Here is a 26,344-nt window from a genome sequence, read left to right as displayed (position 1 = left end):
TCTGGATTTCTGATGGACTAAACCAGATGGTAGATGCATCACATTTCACCATTTACCTGTACTTTTCCAGTCATTGCATTCCAATAATAAACATTAACACCACTGCTGATACACATTCATTTCTCTCAACTTCTTTGCATGTTGGCCCACGAGATTAAAGCTCCCTCTGTTTTAGATGCTTTCACATTTGCCTTTTTGTATTGGAGCATCCTCAGATGGCCCAGCCTTCTCTGAAATTCTTTGTAATTTTCCCAGTTGGAAATGGCTGTTTATTTGAGACTAATGGCTGTCCTGAAAGCTTAGTGGATGGGGAAAGAAATCTGGTTTGGCGCACACACACATATTATGATTACTTCTAAAACAGCAGTCTTGACCCACAGCTGTAGAATGTTCTTAATTTTAACAAGGAAAAATTGTTCTTATTAAACCTTTCATTTGTCTGATCTGAGGTGGAAGACTGTCACACTGATACTAAAGAAAACTGAAGATGTTCTTCAGGAAAATTTTTAGAATTAAGATAAAGCAATGATAAGAATTATTTTTTTGGTTCAAGTGAAAAGTCAAGTTAACCATAGGAAGAGAAATAGCAGGAGCTGCTAGAAACTGCTCATATTCTAAAGTTTAGGGATAATCCTCTAATGACCTTTGTAAGTATGAAGGTAATAAAAGAAGAAACTTTAATAGAAAACAAAAATGAGAGTTAACCCAGATATTCAAAGGAATAGTCGCTAAAGGGGTTCTGAATCTATACTGAGAAATTCCAAGATATGTTGGATCTTCCTTTCAGATGTAGAAAGATCTAAAGGTCTTTAAGGCTGTATGATAAAACCTCTTTGTGAAGATGAAAGAAGTGTACTTTATATTACATTTTGGTTTGCACATGCATCATCATGGGCCATGCTGTGAAGCTGAGAGCCCTCTGAAACCCCACCGCACTTTCAAATGACTGCTTCAAATTTTAATGAACTGGGTGGACTTTCAAAATTTGTTTATTATCCATTTGCCTCAACTTGGGACTAACAAATCACAACTCAAGCTTGCAGACTTTTTATCTATCACCAGCACTAGCCCAGGGGAAGCAAGAGAATGTCTTTGAACAAGGATTGATAAGATGTCTATTGACTGAGGATAAAGCTGAGCCATGCTGAGAAAGCAAAGCAGTTCATGGTGATTTCGTACAGCTAATGTCTGATTGGTGAAAAGGCGCTTCTGAAACACTCTAAAATTAAATCTGTCTCAGTGGCATAGATGGATGCAAAGTACCACTAAGCACAAGATCCAGGCAAAGCAATGCACTCCCACAACAGTTTCTATAAAAGAAATCACAGCGTAAATACACAATTGCTTTGTCTTAGGTCAAAATTATTTTGCCTCCAAGACCTGGATTTTGATGATAAGTAACGTTACAAGATTGGACTGGGATCACCAAATTGTTTTCACTCAACATTTTCTGCTCTTGAGTACTCATGTACTGTACTGCTACAAAGCTCTGGCAACTTGAGCATTTGCTTTAATGAACAAACTTGTTTCCAAACACATAGTGTTGCCATTTACATACTTAAATTTTATTTTCACTGATGCTGGCAAGCAGAAAGAGGCTAAATGTTATTTTTGCTTTTAGGATACGACAGGCAGTAGAAGACAAAAGATAAATTGAAAAAACGAGGCATCTGGGACATGCTCTGCAGCTAGAATGCATATAACTTCCTGACTTCAGGCTGTCAGTAACCCATTAACTAAGAGAAAACTGAGTTTGACACAGACATGAGACAGACTTAACTTCAGGGACTTTCACATTTAAAATTGTAACTTATTTAATTTCTGGGAACAAAGAAAGCCTAAAGGAACAAAGCCCTTAGAGTGGTCACCAATGTACTCATGCTGAAAATAGGTGTTGAGGACTAAAAGAAGCATTTTAACATCTTTTCAGAGATAAAATAATGCATTAAAGACATTTCAGGAACTCTAATGAAGTATGCTGGAAATATCAAATGAGATGTTAAGACACATGCATATTTTCTTGTAGAAAAATCCCCCCAATCTATTTTTTATCTAATGACTTTGTCCCACTTCCTCAGGGTTGGTGCCACGGTATTGTCAGCAACTGTAAAGCTAGGGAAGGAGGAGAAGGCAAAGCACGGACTGTGCCTGCTTTTTTCCTGACATAGGCACTGAAGAACATGCTGCTCTGGACAAAGGTATCTGGAACTTTGGGTCCTTCAACCCCAGAGGCAAATCTTGCTGTGCACTTAACACTGACCCCAATGTCCAGCTTGGGTTTCACTGAAGAGATGGTGAGAAGGCTGATGAAAAACAGCTTCAGCCGTTTGCCAGTTTTAAAAATAAAGAAATAAACCAAACGAGACCAGTAGGAGTAAGCAAGCCAAGTCAGTCCCAATTCTGGCCTTTTACTGCGAGGTTTATTGCCTTGGTAGCTCATGAAATGCTTTTGAAAGTGGTGTACTTTAAAGTATAGCAAAATAAAAATGCTAATCGATAGTCTTTCTATAGGAGCAACTGCCTTATGCCAATTAAAGTGCCTTAGAGAAAAAGAGACTTCTAAAAAACCAATTTTATATCTTACAGTTGGGGTTTGAGGTGGGAGAGGGGCCGAAATCCAATTTCCCCTAAGGGAAGATTAGCCAAACACGATTTAACAGCAAGGTCTGCATGTAAAAGGATGCGGCTAATATGCCTGTCTAGCTGCCATGTTGTAAGCCAAGCTAAGGGCATTATAGCATCTATTAGGGTGTCACACACAAATGTTATGGTTTGATCAATTCCCACTGCTGGCAGTAGTTTTTTAGTTTTGAAAGCAGGGAAAAAAAATCCTTACATGAAATAACATGCCATTGCAATGTTTGACTGCCTTCTGCTTCTGCTGCGCTTAAAGCTATGGAGGAGGAATAGCTGGAGGTCTGGCTACTAAAATGAACTCCAAAATCCACTATTTCATACCATGTGCAAATGCAATATATGTTCTGCAAACACTGTGACAGTTTACTAGATGCCTCATAAAAACAAAGCGATGAGACAGTGTCTGTGATGAACAGCCCATAACGAACACACTAATAAGGATGCAACAAGTAAGGGTTGTATAAAAACTGGTTTTAGTTTATAAAAAAGAGAAGGACTACAAAAACTAGCTGTGTAAAATATAAGAAATTTTGTACAGTACAAAGTCTGTAAAAGTGAAACAAGCTAAGTCTGCCCTTCCTCCCTCTAGCGGTTAACTCACAGAAACCATGGTGGTCATTCTACACTCAATTATTTAATTTGGGCAAGGAGCCAGGATTGGAAGTGAAAGGTTCAGCTTCTCTCCTGGCAGATGGTATTACAGAGGATGTTGTCCATCTGATAATGTCCGTATGTGGGCTGAAGGAACAGCATGCTGTCACTCCTAGTCCTAATGAATTAGGAAGATTTGATGGAAAGTGTCATAGAAACCCAATGAAACAGGGGGTAATAAGCAAAATTTGCAACAGAATAAAACCTAAACCATTTTAAAAGCGAGTATGGAGTAAGAGCAAAAAAAAAAAAAAAAAAGAACCAAAACCCAAAGGAATGAAACCAGCATGGACAGAGAAGAGGGAAGACTGTGCCTTTACTTGGAACTCTGGAACAGGAGTTGGTAAGCGTGGGCTTCCTGAGGGTACATCTGTACCAGAAATTCCAAGATTGCCAGGGAACACTTTTCTCCACTACAACACAGTTGTCTCTGCCACTCATGTGGTTTTGGCCTAGGCCAAATAACATTTTCCAAACTGGACAGGGATCATTCCCAACAGACTACTGACACACAGGCACCCTCTCTCGATGAGTACATGATTTCAACAAGAAGGATGCAAGCTGTGCTGTGCCAGCTGGATGTCTGTAGCAGGGACCCATCACATACATACTTAATTTATTAGTGTAGATGTGGTCTGAGGGGCCTAATTAACCCTAAATATCCAGGTAGTACTGACTTCAGCATCAAACATTGCAGCTTTTCATACGGGAACATACAGGAAGTCTAATGGGCTTGCACACAGGAAGACAGTGTCTCTTAACTTTGTGTTCTGGGCAGCAGACTGAAGAAAAATATATTTCCAGCAATTTTTTCCTATCTCTAAAAACCCGATATGCTGAGAGAGAGCATATGGGTCCTGAAGGGCAAACTGCACAATTCAGAGACCAGTCAAAGGAAAATTTTCAAAGAAGAGATTTAAAGTAGCTCTGTGACTAGTTGAAAGTTATGCTTTTCCCCACCTAATTTTAATTTTAAGGAAGTGTTCAAAAATTTAGACTCATAGAACTGCAGAATAATTTAGGTTGGAAAGGAACTCTGAACTGCTCAAATAACTTCTAATAGAAACACAGAAGCCCAAGCCTTGCATTTTGAAAGAAGAACTTGAAATCTAAAATAACCATAAAGCACCTCTTCCCCTTAGCTATGGATAAGATGAGGAAACTGAGATCTGCAAGACAGTCTTGCAAGAAGTACCAGGCTTGTAACTCAACATCCAAATGACATACCTCTATCCCAAGCCAGCTGCTGAAATTTGCTGTACAATCAGCAGAGAAGATGGCCAGCCCTCTATCAATGCCTTTCTCCAATGATGATAGATGGAGGCCAGTTGGTGAGCTACTCAAGAGCTAACAGTGTATGTGGAAAAACTAGGACCAGCACTTAGAAACAGATTCAAGGACCTAATCATAATTTTCCCTGCTGTAGCTGAAGTAGTTGAAGTCTCACATAACAGTGTGGGTCCTGGCTCTGCAAATGCTTTTGATCAGGTACAGCAATTTAGGAAGAATACAGTCCCACTGACTTCAGTGAAAAGCACTATTTTTGGCTGCAGGACCAGAGAGGCACTCATAATTCACAGACTGCTTGGCGCAGTGACCTTTTACTTTCTTTTTTCCTGTTATAAATGTTAGCTGTAAATTATTTGTATGTAAGCAAAAATAATGCAACAACAGTATAACAGAGCAGCTGTACAAAATAAACAAGGTAACTTGCAGACAAGGTGTAAAAGTTGGTAGAGGCTGCAATTCTGATGGCCCTGTTAGGGATTACTATATTGAAGTTTGTCTGAGTGGCTTCATAAAGAAGCTCCTAAAATACCATGGTTTACTGAAGTCCTCGTTCCTTTCCTTATACCTGGCTCAACATAAAAAGTTGTAATAAAACTCTTTTTTATGTTGTTCATGGTGTCTCTGAGATGATTATGCTAGAAACAATGGAAAAAACCCTCCAAATATCAGAGTTAGAAGTGAAATGTTTTACAATTCTGCAGGCCAGTATCCAAGATATAAAAAGATTAAAATCTATGTATTTTGAAAAGCCTTCTCTAAGGCAAATTTGGAAGAAAGAAAGCAAAAAGCCATTCTGAGCAACTGGGAAGTATTTTACACATTCCGAAAAATCAAGCTGATGAATCAAGCTTGCAAAAGCAAACAAACCTCAACTGGGTTTATTTAAGCCTCCAAACAGACAGACACATGCAGGTGCATCCGCCTTTGGAGGAACAACAAACCAGAGATTACTACTATTTGCATATGGCAGTGCCTTGAGGTTCAGTCAAGGATCAGATGCCCACTGTGGGAACTGCTGTCAGGACACACGGTAGGAGGTGGTCCTTTCCTCCCAGCATTTGTGATTTATTGGCCCAAACTTGCAGCAGATGCTGAGGTTGTGAACGGTGAATGTGATGCTTGCTCAGCACTGCTCATTCCTGGGTCTGGGTTTTGCTCCACAGCAAGGTCAAGTCAGGGAATGAGGAAAAGGTAAAGTGAGATGGTTGCTGTATATTAAGCCACGGAATCTTTATGTCTAAGTGTTGTCCTTGAAATGGAAAGGAACACTCCTCCTGAGCTCTGGATGCTGTCTTGGTCGAAATGACCAAGAGGCAGACAGTGAAACCCTGTGGGGATAGCTAGAGACAGAAGGGATCCCTGCAGAGTTGTGGTGCTCTTGTCACCTCAGACCCTCTGTGTTAAACCAAACCCTAAGGTGCCTTTAGGACCATGCCCACTACTCCCTCTCCTTGCATGGTGTTTCACACCTGGTCCATTTTTCTCCCTTTCTCAGCTTCCTTTTTTGTTTCCTGTCTAACTGATTCCAAGCATGACCAGCTTTGGAATTAATTTAGCTGCATGATATCATCACCACGACAGGCTCAACCAGCTTGAGCTGCTGCAGCCCAGTGTGAAGGAGAAGGTGTGAGAAGAGAGGAGTGTGTGCTGGCCTGATGTCCTCATGGAACAGAGAGGGACGCCAGGGCCAGGGGCTGTGCCATACCTGTGTGCTGTGAGCCTCTATGAGGATTACGTGTGCAGCATGTGAATAAAACAAAACAGGAGTAGCTCTCTTCCTCTCTGTTCTTTCTTCTTACCTTTTGTTTTGTTTGTCTGAAGAATAGGGATAATCTTCCAATCTGTAGCTGAGCCTCCTCAACTTCACATTGTTCTCTTTCTGTGAAGTTGTCTGACACCACCTGAAAAGTGGCTAAGCAAAGGGGTTTGCTTTTCTGCTTCTTTTTAACAGTCCTTCAGCTCAAGAAAAAAGAACACTCAGACTCTTCAATAAAGGGGCCATGTAAATGCCTGGGTGAAATTAAAGTACTGCAGATTATCACAATGAAAAATATTATCTTTCAGGGTGTCCTTCCTTTTGCTTTACTTGCTGATCTCAGCTGAAGATTAGAGAAGGTTGAACGTCCTTTTCAAACTTCCATCTGTGCTAAAGCTCTATTGCTTCACATTTAAGCTTTTCACAGCATTTTTGCTATTAAAAGTGCTACTAAGAATCAAGTCAAATTAAGGACAACACATCTCAGCAACTATACTTGACTTGCAGCGAGAGGCAGGGCCCTCACATGCTCCTCCAAAACATTTCAGAAATGACACTCATTAATACAGTCAGTGCCAAACAATGTTGGGCATTATCTGAGGCTGATGTAGTGTGCAAGTGTAGGTGCAGTTGCAGACAAGAGAGAAAACAGAGGGCATAAAAGCCTCTGATCCTTGATCACCCCAGGGCTCTCTTGACCAAGAAGAATTTTCCTGTCTCCCTCTTTTCCTTTCCAGCTGGATGTGGCATTCTCCGTTTCCTATATTTAACCACTGCTGCCTGGCAGCTGCTGCCTTTTCCCCAGGAGCCAGTCAGCTGCGTGGATTCTAAGAAAAGTGTTTAGAGCCCAACAGGTGCCGGATCTCACCGACCCACATCCTCCGGTGCCAAATGGCTGCAGGCTCCTACCCTGCTCTCCAGCACAGTCGCTTGCAGAGTGACTCAGATTTACAATTCTCTCGAGCTAGCTCTGGTTTGGGTAGGCAACTCAACAGAACTGAACACATTTCCAAACAGAAAACTCTGAGGATCTAAGCTGCTGGTGATGCTCTTTAGTTTTCTTCATGTTTTATTCCTTGGCACCACACAGCTGTGACTTTCCATCTTTCACTACAGGTGACAAATTTCAGAGAGGAAAAATTCTGTGGCCCCTGGTATGCACTGGAACATAAGGCAAGTGAGCCTTGGACTCTCCTAAAAGTCATTTCACACAGGGTCACCCATGACTGCAGAAGATGGGACACAATGACCCATGAGGCCCCTTCCAGCCTTGCTTTTCTAAAACTCTGCAATCCAAACAAATAAGTGGGAATAATAACTCCTCCACCTTGCAACTTCCTTCAAAAGAAAAAAACCCACCTGGTTTTGTACCCTTCTCTCCTATTCTTTCCGGATCCCTATTTGTCCACCCATGTATTTTAACATACATACAGTCTTTTAATGAAGACTCTGTCCTTCAGCCGATTTCTGGCATCTGCGTGATGCTTCCCTCCCACAGTGCCACCAGCTGCTTCCCCAGCTGCTTAAAGGCATACATATTTGGGGCCACCACAGCTATGGTCTTCCCAGCCATTTCCAGGATCCAGTACAGGAAGGCAGTGGCTCCAAGTATCTGCTGGTTTCTGAGATGTTACATAAGGATGAAAAGAAACCGTGTTTATATATAAGGGTCCTTTGTATGAAGGTAAGTGAATTGGCACATGTGGTTCAGAAGAAACTGAGGCCAAACAGTGGTAGCTTCACAAGGTATTCCTGGAAGGCAAGCTAGGGAAAAGGAATTCCAAGTAATATGAACTATTTTTTTCATTATTAAACAAGTTAACAATAAAGCATAGCCTTAGGAAGGCATATGTTCGAACAATTTGGAGCAGGCAAGATTCTCAGTGCAAATCAGTGAAGGTTCGTTGCTTTCATTACATCGCTGATGGTTTACACCAACTGAAGAGCTGCCCACTGTGCATAATTTCTCTGGACCAGGGTGGAAAAACCATTAGGTTACATGCTCTTTTAATTGCTAATGAAACTGCAATCAAGACTACTTCAAACTGGATTTCAAAATTATCTGGTTCCTTTTTCAAATCAGCAAGGAGCTGGACTCTTCTAACACCACCAAGGAAAGTTTTAATAGCACTAGTAGGTAGGTTGCAACAGATATTACACTGACAACCATAGAAAAGATTTAATGTAGGAGAAATGCTAATAGGTCTATAATTCTTTGAAGTAAAAGTCTACCATCATTTAATAAGGAGGTGATGTTATTGTACATACTGACTGCAGTTCCTTCTGCATTGCTATAGATAGCTACTGTACTTAAAGTGGACATTAATGCTAATTTACAATGAAATTCTGGCTGAATTACATATCACATCCCCATGAGACTATAATGAACTCTCCATAATTAATATTATTAATCATGGGCCTAGCACAGGGGGTACATATAATGCATTTCATGTCAAAGGTTCTTATTAATAAACATTCCCATTTTCCCAGATGATGAAAGCTAACAGCCTGCCAAAACTCCTTCTATCATTCAGACCTGTCCCAGCTTTATAACCCTTAATAGAGCTCAGCTCCACACAGGTATCTCTTCCCTCAGACTTGGGGTGGTCAGCACTTTGCAGGAGTCACCAGGCAACCTGCACGATGCTTCAAAGCTCAGTTTTGACTGAAACAATTCCACAATAAATCTGCATGGGGTCAAAGGGGCCCGAGAAGTGACCTCTACAACCCCACATGGCGAGACATGAAACGCTGAAGATCTGACTCAAATGCTGCAGAAAAAGGAAGTTCAAAACAGAGGTTTGCTTTGATTTTAACTCTTGCTGATACGCATGGGTCTGTGCAGTAAGTCAGCAGCCCAGAGTTATCATGTCATCATGGCTATACTCATTTCTGAGATGCTGTTTTGCTGCAACAGATAACTTTTAAACTGCTGCTATCAAAATCTTTCAATGCCAAGAACTGAAGAAACTCCAGATCCTTCCCTGCTAGCTGTCTATAGTTTCCATCAGAAGTGAACAGTATTTTTCATGTGAAGCTTTTTGTACTTTATCCTTCTTCTGGCTTCCTCTTTACTTTTTAACAGTGATGTGACATTAAATAATAAAACCGTCACTAAATTCCGTGTTCTTTTATGAAAAATCATAGTAACCTCTGCTAAAGATAGCTCTGCACTCCGTATCATTGACAGGTTAATGGTTTCATTTGGGACCCTATACTTATGTATCTATCTGCATGCATCCCCAGAGTTACTATGGCCTGTGTCAATGCCTCCTTGAGGAGCTTGGAATCTGTGGAATCCAGAACAGCTCTGTGCATCCAAACTTCCTTATAAAAACATTTCATTTACTAGATTTTTTTTTTTCCCAGTCAAAGTTATTATTTCACTACAATTCCTAGTCTGGACACAACTATACCAGCTCACAGGTGTGACCATATTATCACTCTCAATTTTTCTTCTTTAATCCCGTGACAATGTGCTCTTCCCCTTTCCCCAGTCTGACCTTTATTTCCTATAATTCTGCTCAAGTGAAAACCACCAGTGGAGTCATAATGGACGGGTCTGGTTGTGATGACTGTATCACAGTGGATTCAGGGAACACAGATAACAACAAAAGGGCTAATCTGAGCAGTGCACCCACCTAACCACAGTGCTGGACAGGGTCTGACTCAAGGCAAATTTGGAAGAGCTAACATCTGTAAGTTGGTATGCAAATATGACTATGAGTCAATTATCTTACTCCATAAATAGTGGAAAGCCCAGGGCTCGCTGGGCTCTGTGGCACAACAGCAGGGTGCACACCAGGATCTCCCCTTAAGTAGAGACACCCCTCAAGGTTACTCCTCAAGAATGAGTTTCTTTGTCACAAGAGATTCTTGGTAAGTGATTAATAGCATGCTAAACTTTGAAATCTTATCTACATGATACAAAGGATTGATTGTGCACAGAAAATCCTTTAATCATTGGGACTAAGTCTGGGACTAAGGCTGGATCATCTGTACCTACGTTCCCCTTTGAGAAGGTGTTTAGAAAACAAGTGTGTCCTTTCTGATCCTCATGACTAAACGGGAGGGTCTTCCTGACAATTTTGTCTGACTGCGTCATCTAGGCAGTAAGTGATCAAGTGTAACTTGCTGTCCAATTGTGTTAAACCACTGTTGCATTAACTATCAAACTTTCTAAGATCACTGCTTTACATGAACAAACATGTTGCTGCTATTCTCTTATGAGTGAAGCGTGTCACTCATCTGTGAAACTCCTACAGTAAGTCATTCTAAGCATCTTTATAAACAGCACAATCGTATCTACACCGAGGAGCTGTGCTCTTCTAACTACGCAAATGCAATTAATCCAGAACTTCTAGAAGATAAGTCCTAATAGCCCTTCTCAGCACTTGAATAGCAGAGGTGGAAGAAGTGTATTTTTTTTTGCAGTGCACAGACTGGGAAAGATCATCCTAGCTCTCACCTGAGCTACAATAAACAAACGCACAATTTCACTTCTGAGCCCTTTTCTGTCACTGCTATCCATCTTTAAGACACTATTTTTCCAGCAGCTGAGAAAGGAAGGCTGGCTTTGCTTCCCAATCCTGGTTTTAAATGAAGAGGGGCCTGCTGCCGAGAAACAGGAGAGCTCTGATCTCATGCCAGCTCTATCTGAAGAATCTGCAACGGCTGTTAACTGCTGTGACTCCTGCATCAGTGCTGAAAATGATCTGCAGGATAAAAAAGCAGTCAGGACCAAAGAAGTAGAGTCAGCCAGGCTCAGACTCCATCTCAGGCATGCATTCACTCACGGTGTTAAAAATGGCAGCAACCCAAGGTGTGGCAAGCTAAACAGCCTCCATAAGGACCACTGCTGACAGCTGCTGTCACCCTCCTCCAGCGCAAACCTCCTGGCCAGCACCTGCTTGTCTGTTCCTGCTGACCAATGCAGTTTCCCTGAGAGTTTTTGGAGGTATTTCCAGAGTTTCAAGTGACCATTTTCCTTGCTCTCTGACATCCTTCCAAGAAGCCAACTGGAAGAATAACCCAAAATCTGCCAGAATATATACACAGAGTTTTCTAATGTCCTACCTTTTCCAAAATGCGTGTCTGAAATGAAAACTTGTTTATAGGAAGGAAAAAAAAGAAATCCAAATGTTGGCAAAGGAAAGTGTTAGAAAAGGGAGGGAGAGAGGAAAGAGGATGAAGACAAGCTGTCTCTTAAAAAGTACAACTGTTATTCTCTTTTCCTGCTTTTCTTTATCCTGTCCTGTGGGCATGTGAGCTAATTACCATGACTCGTACATGCCTGCCACTGCATTACATGGGATTTATTGCACACAACTCTGTGTTGAGAACTCTGCCTGTGTGGGAAGTAGCTGGATAAAAAAAAAAAAGAAAGCCAGAACTTTCAAAGTCTAACTTTTCCTGCTTTACTAGGAGCTAGCACCAGCTGTACAAGTCAACAAAAATTAACCTTCCCCCCTACCCCTTGGATATCCAGTAAACTCAGATTTGATCCGGATGTTCTGATTTCCACGTAGCTAAAACGCAATCAAATGCTTGATTTTGGGGGATAGATTTGCTTAAATTGTATTAATTCACAAGGATAAACACAATTAGTAGAGCTCATTAGCTTGCAAAATGTAATTTATTTTCTTGAATATACCCATTTCCTTGGATGAAGAGCTCCATTAGGTTTATTATATTTGCAAAGCTTATATAAAAATCCAAACCATAGCAACAAAGAGAAAATTGTTACTACACAGTCACAGCAGTCACTTTTCCATGTTAAATAAGTTTGGCATTTATTTATATTTAAATGAGAATATCTACCACTATCAAGACCAGGATATGGGGCAAGTACTTATACAGGATATAATTAAAACTAATTCAAGCAACAAATGTGGCCTGAAATTAAAATACCCCCCAACTTCTTTAACTGAAAAACAAATAAATGTTCTCCCTCAAAAACCCTGTTTATAATTGCTTAATTATCATAACTAGCAATAGTAAAGGGACTCTGGCCGTTTACAGGCTCATAAGATGGGTCTGCAGTCAGGCATGTCTGGTTTGCTTAGTGCTGTGCTTTAATTCTGCCATAATATAAAGGCTAGAGTGTGGAGAAAATGAATACATAGCAAAATACCTGTCATTACTTGTATCATATCACCGAGGTATTCTACATGCACAATATGAAGGCGGCCGGTCCAATTTTCATACTGTTATCATTTTTGATATTATACTGTCTAAAAGCAGCGACACACAAAAGAAATGCTTTTATCATTCTCAATGCGGGGATGATACTAATTACATCATCTGTCATCATTATACAGCTAAACAAAACTTTTCTTTCATAGAAAACTGCCATTTAGCAAATTAACGGGTAATGACCCATAATATACAGAAGATTGAAATTTGGGAATTACGCTTACATTAGTTTGTTTTCTGCTTTCCCCTCAATTTTATTCCCTGATACATCACGAAAAGGAAGAGAGATGGAGAATTTCTTCAACTATTTAATTTGCCAACAGCCCTGACGTCCTTTTGGAAATTCGTGCAGGATCATCTCCATCCATATCAATGCATAGTTTCATTCTACTTAATGATACAGACAGTCTGCCAAGCCAGTAAAAGCCAGATGTTGGTACAGTGATGCACAAAAACCTGCTGCTGGGGCCAGATTTTCAAAATCAGACAGGAAACAATGAGCCTACATTTGCTGGTAGATAATGGATGGATGCTTGGAAACCAGCTACTGGGATGTGTGTTGCCTCCCAAAGCCTGACCAGGTCAAAGAAGGTGATGGCACGTAGGAGGTACCTGAAGTGCTCCAACAAGGAGCCCCACAGTAAGGCCAGGCAGGGTGAGCACCCCTCCAAGGGCCCTCCTGCTGCCCAGACTTTGCTCCATGCCTGGTATAACACTGCAGGGAGGTGTGTTGTGGGAAATATTCAAGTGCCACTACTGAAAGAGAGATCTGTAGGGATTACAAGAGGCACAAAACATTGTAGATGAGTCCTTAGCACAACCTCACATGCTTTTGGGAAAGAAGAAGAAGAAAGAGACTTCATTTTTCATTGTATCTGATCATGTTACGTTCTTCAACGAAGAAGGTAAAAAATAAACACAGGATAGCAGATGGATAACAGTACAGATTTTAGGTGTGAGCTACCAAGACAATGTAGCAAATACAACTAAATCTAGAAAAATACATTTTAGACAGATCTTTGCTCAATCTAAACTTCTGTGGCCCAGATCAGCTATTTCCTTTCATCACACACCAGCTACAATGTGGGTAAAATAAAAAGGCAAATTCCAGGGTGATTAAGAATAAAAATAATGACAAAGACTGGTGAATATTTTAGGAACCAGCCATGTCAGAGGAAGTTTCAGTCATTGGTAGGTGCTTCAAATAGCCAGTAAGAGCAATTAAGCATTTGGCCTTTAATTCCCATTGTCCACGTTGGGGTGTTTAGGACTTTTCTCTTTCCCATAAAATGATTTCCTGACTTAAGTGAAATTCTGAACCGAACGTATCTGTAAAGTAAGAGGAGTTCTCAGTTCCAATTTATCATTGTTAAAGTGGATTAAAGGATTTTTTATTAGTAACACTTAGAGCTCACTTGTTCATGCACTTGGAGACTTCTAGCAGAGGAAACCTTCCCCAGCAGACAGCCAGGCCAAATCAAAAGCTGAAAATGAGCATGTGATGAGCACATTACACAGGCTGATGAGGACTGTGATGAGCTGGGAATTAGTGAGGAAACCTTTGAGTAAAGACCAAGTGGAAACCACATACACAGCACTCTTCTTTTCCTGAGCCACTGCTGAACGAAAAACCTTAAGCCCCCTGTGGGACATTGTGCTACTGCAAGGGATGTCTCCTGAATGAGGTCTGTAAGCCTCTCTCTGAATGTTAACCCTCTTAGAAGGCTTTAATATTTTAAACAGTATAAGACAGCACTGGAATATGTGAGGTAACATTATAAGTAGCAGTTTAACAAACCATGAATCAAAACTGTTGACAATATATGCCCAAATTAGCTTTACTGATGCTAATGAAATGATGCCTGGTAAAAGATTGGATGTATGACATTCAGAAGTAGCTCTCCATGGGAAGATGAGGAAAACTGTCTTCATCACAAAAAAGGACTAGATGTGCTTGCTTACCCCACCTAGCTGTTAATAGGCAAACACTGTCTTAAATTTTAGGTAATTTGAACCAATAATATCAAAATACCCTCTCAATACAATGACAGTAAAATAAAAACAGACCTGACTGATGGTTAAGGTTCTTTAAACCAAGACTTAAGTTTTGAATACAAATGATTCTTCTTTCTCATTTACTAACCATGTAAAAACAATCCAAGATGCTATCATTATCTTTTCCTTATTACAATGGGGTTTTTTACATACTCTGTTTTCCATTTAAGATTTTAAGTAAAAGTCTCTTAATCTGCTTTTGGGAGGTAAATTCAAGGTTCAAGGGAGGTTCCTTGAACTCTCCTGGTTCTCAGTTCATGGCTGATAGACAACTACCAACCCAGCCAAACACTATCTCATTTTTCTTCCCTCCAAACTTGAAATATTAATTTTGACGTCTTGGTATAGTTCCAGACTAAGTAATTATAATCTATATTCAGTCCGGGTAATTATAAATTACATCCTGAAAACCACCTCTCTTATTTCACTTAGATGCAATATGGGTACCCCTTTTCCTGTCATAAACACACTCTGTGGTCCCATTCCACTTCAGGACTGGTTCACTCCCACCTCAGTCTGAATTCACCTTAAAACCCAAACATTCTCCCAGTATGTTCAAAGGGGTAGGAATCACACGTTACTAACTCAGTACATGCGAAAGGACTTTGCACGTTTGAAATAGGCCCCTTCTCTAAACTGTATATTAAAACATACTTTGATATTTAGAATTTGTCTTCTAAATATGTTAACACATTATTTCCAGACAGTTATATAGTTCTGGATATATATATATATATATTCAGTACATAAACAGCCCTTCTCTACTTTCTTTAAGACACAAAAAGAAGACTCAGTCTCAGGAAATACCAAATCTTACTGAAATACTGAGTCTAGCACTCCAATATCCATGAATTTGGACCAAAATACATGCTAAAATAATTTCCTGGTTTTAGCAAAATTCTTGATTGAGTTTACCCTTAAAGCCAAGAGGTGTTCTCAGCATCCCTTTATCTCCATGAAAGTGAATTAAGGTAGCCCTGACTGATAACACTGAAATTCACTGCACAAAGTTTGCCTATATGGCAGTTTTGAGAGAAAGAAAAAAAAAAAAAAAAGAAGTAATGATAGTTTATCCAAAGCCATAAGGGACACTTCCAGCAAAGGGCTGGGGAACTCATTTAAGTTCTCCAAGAAGAAATTCTTATTGGTGAGGAGTTTTTACAGATAGGCTCTTCTCGGAATGTATTTAATTTCTGCTCATGAGCATATTTGACTGTCCTTGAATACTTGATCCTCGGACAAGATGTCAAATTTGCTTTTACTGTTCCAGCAAGTAAAACACATGAACAACATGTTATTCTGGCGCTGAAGGAATATGAGCCCCTGTTTTTGTGACATTTATACAAATGTAAAAGAGATTTTCATGTATTTCTTCAGAGTGCAATGGCTCTCTACATACTGATGGTTAAATATTTGTACCTGTATAAACTTGAAATCAACTTGAGTGATTCCTGTTGGAGGTACCTGCTATCCATCTAGCAAAAGTTCTTCTGAAATGCTCCTAAAAAATGCTTTTTTTTTGGATGCTTAATATGACTTCCAAACCAGAGCTCTAACCATCCTGCAGAATAATAAAAGACCTCTCAAAGAAATGCACTGTTCATAAAACAGCACAGTATGGCCATGATAGGAGTGTATCCAGCAGAGAAAGACCTAAACCCCAGCAAATTCTATTTCCCATCTAGAAAAATTTCCCATCTAGAAAATCTGCATCTCTAACAAAGTCCACACAGCATGCCTGAAAAGGCAAAGAGCAGAATCTCCTATTTCCTAGGTTACAGGCAACAGGAATCTACCAGCACTGCTCCTCCGTCTGTTTCCCACAGGATGGTAGTGTTTTGTGCAAAATGATCCTTGTTTTAAAGAACATCCACAGCTTGGGGATGCAAGGAACATTTTCCTCTTCCTTCATGAGGAAAAGGTCACACAGAGGAGCTCGGTTTGATGTTGGATTTCGATACTCTATAAATCAGTTAGACTGAACAGGAGTGTCAGCCCACATTTCTCTTAAGACCTCTTCTGTTTTATCCAATTTTGTCCTTTTTGTACCATCTTCCTCAGCCCCATCCAAATACTTCAGTGTGCAGATCAATGGACACATTTTGTTGTCCTCTGACACATGAGAGGAATCATGAATAAAAACCATAATGTTCTCTTTAACCCTACATTCTTGGTGTGGGTTTTTTTTTTTTGTGAGCATTATGCCAAAGAGTATTGTGCAAAATATAATGTACAAAGTCTTGAGGCTAACCCTCCAATCTGTTTTAGCTTCTTGCAAAGTGTTGCAAGATACTGTGCAAACTTGACCAAGCATCTTGGCACCTTGTCCAGTCAAGTGCTTCTGACTTAATGGTTGGTACATATAGGTGTATGGACATATTACTATCTATAGTCCTGCTCAAGTGCTTACCTTGAACCTCCAAATTTTTTCAGCAGTCCAAAGATTTTTCCAGTACAGTACAGCACCAATGCTGTAATTTTCTGAATTTAATATGACAAAACTTCATGCCACTTTTATTTGCACATCTAGAAGGTGGAAGTTTTGTCAGGAAAGTCCTGCAAGCTTATGTAACAGTTTCCTAGTGATGATTTCATCCCCTAATGATACTTTGCAGAATATTTAGCCTGTGAATCTAATGCAGTGATTTGTAAATATTAAGGTGCAAATATGTACAAATACCTTTTTACCCTCACTTGGTACTGTATATACAGGTAACACAAATCAGACTGACTGGAAGAAGCTTTATCAATTCTACTGTGTAGAATTAATGACATAACTTTTATGTCCTTAAAAACAATTTGAAGATTTGAGGTGTTATGTAATCCCATATTAAGATTATTATTATTACTGACCACAGCTCAAAGCCTGTGTCGCTGTGGTACAGCAGAGCTTATCAGCAGCAATCTCAAGGCACAGCAGGGCAAGAAAAGTCACTATTTGGAAATGTTTCTATTTCACAAATCTGTTTAGATTTTTTTTAATCTAACATGGGACAGAATAATTCTCATTCTGAATGCAATGGGAATCAAAAATAATTCTTCCTCATTCAGAGTTCAGGCACTGCTCCATGGAGGGACTTAGAAAAAAGTCCCCTGCTTAGAAAAAAAGCATTTCCACTTTCTTGTAAGGAAACCGAAAAATATTTGCAATTTAATAAATCTGCTTGTCTGGAGATCTCCAGAAGTCACAGAATAGCCCATTTTGGGAACATTTAAGTATATACACAAATGCACCAGATGGACCCAGCTTGTTCAGTTTTGACTGAGTGTGAAGTCCCCATTCTCTGCTGACACTCTTTAGTAGCTATAACTTGACTGTCCACTTTTTAAGTCATGACATCAAAAGAAGAGGAACTATGCTGCTGTGAAAAAGAAGAAATCTTTGGGGAAAATTCAAGGAAAAGCCAAACTTGTGGAGCAAACTGAACACTCAGGAAAGATAGCTCTAAGGTGGCTCCAGGTATAGGAGGACAGAGTGAAAGGGAACAGGTGTTTTTCCTGTTGCATCCAAATGGTTGGATGAAGACAAGGGTTGCATCCAAATATGTGTCAAGAGTTGAGCAAGTCAGAGGACCAAGGAAGACAAGATCAGAGAAAACAGATATTAAACTTAAGGAGTTCTGAAAGGAGGATGGAGACTTTACAAGTGTTTTGGACAATTATAACTTTCAGAACATCCAAATGCAGCTCCAGCTCCTTGCAAGGGATTGTTGGAACGGTATTTCGATGGATGGATGGATGGATGGACGGATGGATGGGCAGCCTGCCTGGAAATTTGGTCTGTATTTATAAAGAGTTGGCACTTACGTATTCTGTGCCAAAAGGGGGCCTAGATTTTGGTTATTATCCAGCCTCTGAGAAATTTTGCACTCTGTGAATATAGTGTTGTGTGGACGGGAGAGAAAATAGTAATTCAACAGAACTCTGCCGCCTCTCAGACTTATGTTGAATGCATTTGATGGCCACTGTCATGGACTGAACTATATTTGTTAAGAAACCACATTCTAAGCAAACCATATCTTAGACTACAGAGTGGGAAGAAACTCAAGACAACTGCAAATATATCGCTGTCTAATTAACTAAATGGATCTGCAAATGATGACATAATATCATGTAACAGAGTAAAATCAAAGTTCTTCAGCTCTGTGTTTTCAACAGATGAACTACAGTTGCAAATCTGGCATTTATTTCAAAAAACAGAGGTATAAAAAATAACAGCACAAACCAGATGACTTTTAAGGGCAATTTCAGGGAGTTTTAACTCAGTCTAGCAATGACCCACTTTTTTCTTACAATAACCCACATAAAATATTGGTAGTGTTGAGAGGATCCTGCTCCAGTTGAAACATGGAAATCTCATGTCAGTCACATACTGAGAGATGTCAATCAAAAGAGAATTTGATCACCTTCTTTATGCTATATGTTTAGCAAGGCAATGTTCTAGGACTATTACAAGTCCTCTTTGACTCTTCAGTACACTAAATCACTGTCTGTTCATGACCTGACCAACAGTGACATTAAAAGACAGGACAGAAATTACTGAAAATACCCCACCTGGAGCACAGAAAGGTGAAATGCATTTCATTCTCACTCAGGTGATTGCTTAGATACTCTCATCAATTTTGCAATTCTGTTAGGATTATATTAATGAAAGAAGACTGTAATTAATCTTGATAAAAATTTGATTTTAGAGAACCTGTTTGCTTTAAGTTCATTACTGTGCATGAACATGGTAAAACGTGTGCCAACAGTGTGCCCTTGCAGCTAAGAAGGCCAGTACTCCTGGGTTGCATTAGGGAAAATAATGCCATTAGACCACAGGAGACAATCCTGCCCCTCTACTCAGCACTGGTGAGGCCTCACTTGGAGGGCCATGTCTGGTTCTGGGCTCCTCAATACAAGAGACACATACTGTAGAGTCCAGCAAAGGACCATGAAGATGACAAAGGGACTGGAGCATCTCTCCTAGGAGGAGAGGTTGAGAGAGTTGGGGCTGTTCAGCCTGGAGAAGGCTCAGAGTGATCTCATCAATGTATATAAATACCTGAAGGAAGGGTGCAAAGAGGATGGAGTCAGGCTCTTTTCCATGGTGCTCAGTGTCAGAATCAGCCTCCCTCTGAACATGAGGAAACATGTTCTTACTGTGAGGATGACTGACACTTGCCCAGAGAGTATGTGCAGTCTCTACCTTTGAAGATATTCAGAAGTCATCTGGACAAGGCCCTGGGCAAACAGTTCTAGGTGGCCCTGCTTGACAAGGGGGGTGGACCAGGCAACGCCCAGAGGCTCCTTCCAACCTCAGCCATTCTGGGATTCTTGAACTCTTACACATCATTTCCAAGCTGAGCTTACTAACTGACCACTAATCATCTGTACCTTGGTACCATTTAGGCCACCCCAGAAAATCACCACTATCCTAAGGAAAACACAGTAAGAAGCATATAAAATGCTAACACTTCCATGCTAACCTAACTCTCCTACAGGGAACAGGAGACTTCCTTCCCCACAAATATAAGCATACATGTTCATATATATGTATATACATGCACACAGACACACTATACAATTTTATGTAAAATTTTATATATATATATATAATTTTTATAATCTATTTATCTATCCATCTTTCTACATCTATGGATACAAAAATAAGAGAGACTTTTCTAAGGTTACATAGGCCATGTATTCTGGTACAAGACAGAGAACCGAAAACAGGCTTTCTAGAGCCTTCATCACTGAATATCCCTTAATTAAGGTTACTAGAATTCAAAATGCTAGGTTGCATTTTGAATTTAAACACTCCCTACCCCCAGTATTCATGTCTAGAACTAGGTACATTCACAGAATTGCAGGTCAAGCTGAAACTCCTTTGAAAATTCAGCCTTTTGTGAAGAAAAAGTTGATAGTTATTGACAAAATGTTGTACTCTGCCTTGTTACTATTCATGATTAAGGAAAGTAAATATTGTCTGAGGTCTAATGAGAATTCCAATGCAATAAAGTCAAGTGTGAAAGGTGCAATCAATAAGTGATGATGCAACAGTATTCGTTTGTAGTTTTGTTATTGTTTAGTTCATGCTATTTGCTGATGCTTGAAAATGAAGTGTTAAGAAATTAGTGCTACAAGGATTAACATTCAGATTTTATTTCTGATATTGTTATGTTTCTACAGTCATTACACTCTGAACACTAATTAGCATCTGCTTTCTTTTCCCACCAGTTAAAGACTGCAAACCAAAGAACTTCAGAACAAAAATACTATGGAAACAAACATCAGTAGTATCCATGAACATCCAAAAATTAAAAGCTATGATGTCCATGGTTAATTTTGCACTGCAGGAGTAAGTACTGCAATGAAGTATGTATGAAGTACTGCGTGATGAAGTATTTTCCTCCATTTTTTGTGTTAGCAACTATGCTTCGAAGTATATCAAGTTTACAAAGATAGTATCTTTCCAAATGTGTAACAATCTCAGAGCCCAAGCCCAGGCATGTTTATGCCCTACATATGTCAGGACCATCCACCAAGGGTTCAGTTTTGGATTTGCAACAAGTCTTGAATATAAGGAAGCATTCTGCCCGACAAAACAGTTAAGGACTAAATCTCAGTTACTCAGTTATTTCTGTGAGGAAACCAATATCTTCTAGTCCTTCATCTGACTGATTAATTCCTCTCTATCTGGGTTCAGCTGGATTGGTAGGCACATAGACATTGGTCTCTGTCACTGTGCCATGGCATGGGACACTGGCACCTCGTGTCAGAAACTGAAGGGATGAGTTTCTCTCTTCCCTGCAGGCACGTTGTGCAACCGACAATTTGTGCTGGCACATCAAGTAGCCTGAAGATATTGAAATTATGTTTGAATATTATTTGCAACTCTGTATTTTCTGAAGAAGTCATGTAAAAATCTGTGAGAACTTCAGTAGGTCTTCACTGAATATGTTCACAATTAACATCATCATGGTTCTGAATATTCTGCTTTATTAATTCCCCTGGCACTCTAGCTTATAGAGCAAGACTTAGGACATGGATAGAAAACAAAGGCTAATTCTGTTCTAAAATATTAGTTTACACATCTGTGTTAAGGTGTCACGGCTTTTGAAGTCAGCTAGGAGTATTTGGCATAAATCCTATCCACAGGGAAATTACAAGCCAAACCAGATGCCTCCCAAACCTCCTGTTGACTGTGTATGGTAAAAGACCCCATGCATTTCATAAGGCAGCTCTACAGTTCTTCATACATTGCTAAAAGCAATAATTACTTTGGAGCTTTATTTATGTCTCTCATAATGGGACAATGCTATAAATTCAGTAAGTAAATGGATCATGTAACTGAAGTTAACATTCATATTTAACAGAATATAACCCATCCAGACCAAGAAGATCTCTAATCTAGGCAAAAGTTTTCTTACAAGTAGTGGAATTAGGTAGAAATTAGCTGTAACACTGTAAGGAGAATGACATATCTGTTTTATATCATGGTTCTGGTTAGCAAAGGGTATTTTTTGAAGAGCCATGGACATGACTCGACTCTTTCAGTCATGGAAGTGAGATCTCTTGACCTATTGCAAATGAGACAGCACAACAGCAGTGCCTTTAACTTTTGGTAACTTATTTGTTTACTTCTGTTTAGAAACAGCTGAGTAAGAAACCTAGTTCTGCACGAACAGAGTATACAATGGCCCAAACATGTACACAGCCAAATGAAAGATAATTATGAGAAATGAAACATGTTGTTTCAAATCAGCTCCCTAACAGAGTCTAAAAATATAAGAAACTCTATCATATTAACCAGCGAAAACTGCTCTATCACTTGAAGGATAGTTGGGTAATTATTCAAACCTGAACAAGACTGGATTGTCAAGTGAAATAATAATTTAGAGTATTTCACGATAATGAGATAGATCTCAAGGCCATTAGCAGTGGCTCTTATATGGCCAAGGTTCTCCGAGAGAGAGAGAGAGAATATTTAAGTGAAACTTGTAGGAACTAGTTTGAACTTGTATATTTGAACAGCTACTCTCCCAGTTTCCATTCATTCCTGGAGAGAAAGGTGTCTATCATGTAAAGACTGTGAAATCAGCCAGGCTCTCGAGACTGAAATCCCTGAGGGCAAAAATTAAAACATAAAATAATTAGAAAATTGAGCTACACTGAAACCCATAGAGTTTATATTAGGAATCTTTTTCTAATGAGATTTTAAGGTCTGGTTCAGCACCCAGTTGTTTCCTCTTTCCTGATTCTTTCTCTCTTATTCAAAAACAACCAAATCTTCTCTGACTTAAGGTTTGTCAAGAAGAATTATAGCTTTAGCTGTAAGGGCTTTTAAGATTAGAAACAGAAGAAGGAATTACTTTTTCTCTATAAAATCGGTCCTGCTTATGAGACATTTGTATATGCATGCTTCATTATCTTTCGTTTGTTTGCTTTTAACCACTACAGGAATAACTCAATAGCTGATGGTCAGACAGAAGCCAGCTAATCCCTGAAAAAACAGTTTCTAGCCTGCAGTTTATAAGGTACAGTAAGGCAAATGTGTCAAGAGTTGCTGTGGATTAGAAATACTGCTTGTTTTAATAGTCTCCTTATGATCCTCCTCCTCAGTACAGAGGTTTCCAAACACAGGACCAGACCCAGGTCTGGCATGCCAGGCATACTCCAATGAGGAACTCTCCTCTGCACCTTAATGAACACCTCCTGGGCCAACTGGTCTCTGGGGTGCTTGGACTAGAGTAGACTAGACGAGGGTTTACAGGAGGTTAAGCAAAAATGCTAAGAATTTGTAAATCAAATATTAAAAGACCGATTAAATATTTTACGATCTTTTTTCTGAGGATTTGAAGTTTACTTCATCTGCCAGCCAGAGATCTGCTGAAGGTTAATTGATGGAAGAAGAGTAAATAACAACTGATGCTGCTGGCCCTAAGTATGCGAGGCATTTAGGAGTATTCCCAACCTCAAGTGTGCAGTCACTGACGTGCTCATTTGTCTCACTAGGTTAGTGTCACTAGGGCTCAGATATGTGATCAAATTACCGCCGTGAAAGTGGTTTAAGCTTATGTGTTTTCCCTTGTATTGTATATTTGCACATGTCTCCAGTGACACCAAGTAATCCTTTAAATTGCGTTAATTTGATCAGGCATCCAAGTAACCAGTGCAGCAAATTGGAATAGGTGGCTATGGAAAGTAGAGATGATGCCTTGTAGAAGACAAATAGCTTGTATGGAGGAGAGAGACATCCAACAGAACCACTACTGTTCAGTCTACCAAGATTAGGGTATAAATCTCTACTCTTTCTCCTTCTACAAAATCAAGGCTTTTTAACTTATAAACATGACCTGACAAATTGCTTTAGTGGATTTTGTTTTTTTCTCTTTGTTTTTTTTGAAGTGAAAGAACTAACTAAAGTCTTATAAAACAGCTGCTGGTCAATTTTTGGCTACCTGACTGGGCTGGTGCCACTTAAAACCCATCCAGAACTCAAAGAAAAATTCAGAATCTCACCATCCAGCAAGAGCCCTCATCATATCTGGGGTTTGGAGCTGAAAATTTAAAAGCAATCCGAATATTTAGTTTTAGAAAAGGATGGCTGAGCTCGTGTCTGAGCTCCATTTCAAGAGAAGTTTTGTAAGAATTTGCACATACCAAAGTTCAATTTACGTAATGAGCAGGAAGAGTTATTGGACTAATAATTTTTAATAGAGATTCCTCGTCCTTAATACCGAGCTACACAATAGAACTTAATAGCTTGTGGCAAATACATAATTTACACATGGATTGTGTCTGAATACAAATGTATACATAAAATATCACAGACTTAATGAAGGTACGGGTTTTTTACAAAATCAATTTAATTGATTTTGCTGATAGGTCCACATTTATATTTTCGTACGCTGCATTTTGCTTTACCTGCACATGTGGCCTAGTCGTGATTTGCAAGGGAGGAAGGGAAAACTCTGAAAATGCAATTAGAAACTCAGCACACAGAGCGCAGGGAGTTTTGAAGTGTCTGGAGTAAGACACTCGGAAATAACACTCCACCGTGACCCAGCGGTGGGGCTCATTTACAAACTACTCATTGGAAAAGGTCAACCTCCCAGAACACTCATGACTATTCAGGGTGTTTTGCAGCATTTGAGCCCAGTGAAGCTGGTAATGAAGTTTTCCCCTTAATGCTGAATGTGTTTGTGCTGTTCAGCTGCAATCAGTGGGTTACTTGTGTTTGGCTTGGGCTCCTACCAGAGCATGGAGAAGACAAGGGCTGAAGAAGGTGGCCAATGTTGTGGCTGATGCACAACTGCAGCCAGGGGGACAGAAGTCAGATGGAAACACAGGGGTGTGTTTCAAAGGGAGTGGCACGGGATGATGGCTGCTTTACCCTTGGGAGCACCGGCTTATCCAATAGCCCTGAAAGCTGCTTTTCAGTACAAAATACGCCCACAGCTCATCCTCCCTCTTGTTAATATGATGCTTTTTGTCATCAGTAACTCACAAAAGCTCTGCATCTTAGAAAAGCGCGGAGACAGTCGCTAGGGCAGGGCTGGCAGGCCCAAAGAGCAGCAGGGATGCTGAGGCTCTGCCGTCGCCCACCCCTGCCGCACGCTCCGTGGGGCCAAGCTGGCCCGCCTTACCTTTGGGGTGCCAGGGGTCCGTGAACTCGTACTTCCCCACGCCGATTGTCCGCAGCATCTGCACCCCGTTGGTGTTGTCTGGGCCGCCCGTCGCCGCGCTGGGGGGCAGCGGGGCGGCCACCTGCCCGTTGGTGGTGGGCGCGGTGCTGGGCAGGGCGGCCGAGGGCAGGGCTGGCGGTGGCGGCGGCAGCATGGGGCAGGCCAGGTGGCCATTGCCCACCGCCCCGGGGCCCGGGTGGGCCACCGGGCCCACGCCGCTCATGGAGGACATGCTGAGGGGTTGGCTGTTGGTGTACAAGGGCTGGCTCTGGAGGTTGACCACCATGTTGCTGAGGGGCTGGGAGGGCTGCGGTTGGAGCTGGTAGTGGGTCGGCATCAGCGGGAGCTGGGGGGTGACGTGCGGAGGGAGGGAGGGCGTGACACCGATGACGGGGGCCTGGACGTTGGCGGCAGGGCTGAAGGTGGGCGGCTGTGTCATCCCGTAGGAGTGCGTGATCAGGGCAGGCTGGCTGCCCGCTGCCACTGTGGTGACCCAGGGAGCTGCACCTGCGGCATGAAGGAAGGCCAGCAATGGTGGTGGGCTTGGCACGGGGCAGAAGACAAATAAACACTCCCAGCCTTCCCCTCCCGCACCTGTGCCCGCCACCGAATTGCGCCGACGCGCTCCCCTGCACGACACCTGAAGCAGTTCAGGGTCTGGAGCCGTTCCCAAGTAGTAAGTGCATAAAATTGCTGCAGCGATGTGAGCGCAATTGTTAAAATACTCGTCAGTTGACATGCAGCATGTTTGTGGTTTTATGTATTTTGCACTTTATGCAGCTTAAGCGCACACTTCCAAGAAAATTAACCTCTTTTCCCGCTGCGCTTTCACGGCTCCCTGACAAACACTCTGTGTGTATAATAATGGTGCTCCAGCCACTACAAAGACATTGTAATTAGGCGTCTGGCATAGTAGCACAATGTATGATATGTGTCTGGAAGCTGGAAATTATTTCAGGTAGTTCTGGACATAAAAGAGGTCTTAAAGTATTACAGAGTGCCTTTTCCTCTAGTGAAGGCAGAGAAGGAAAAATAAAAACCACTCTAATGAACTTGCAGCATCTTAATACATTCATATTAGCCCCAGCAC

General features: G+C 40.7%; 1 protein-coding gene across 6 annotated transcripts in view; it reads right to left on the bottom strand.

Annotated features, from left to right (window-relative positions):
• KLHL29 (kelch like family member 29) overlaps positions 1-26,344 on the bottom strand; it is a 391,640-nt gene that overhangs the window by 113,175 nt on the left and 252,121 nt on the right. For all 6 annotated transcript variants that reach the window (XM_032682682.1, XM_032682681.1, XM_032682684.1 and 3 more), the window contains one exon: positions 25,216-25,761. In XM_032682682.1, the coding sequence (XP_032538573.1) occupies positions 25,216-25,761 (546 nt within the window). The remainder of the gene's footprint in view (positions 1-25,215; positions 25,762-26,344) is intronic.

This window comes from Chiroxiphia lanceolata, chromosome 3 (genome assembly GCF_009829145.1).
Source record: "Chiroxiphia lanceolata isolate bChiLan1 chromosome 3, bChiLan1.pri, whole genome shotgun sequence".
NCBI classification, from domain to species: domain Eukaryota; kingdom Metazoa; phylum Chordata; class Aves; order Passeriformes; family Pipridae; genus Chiroxiphia; species Chiroxiphia lanceolata.
Note: the sequence above shows the minus strand (reverse complement) of the source record. Positions and strands in the feature narration are given on the sequence as shown.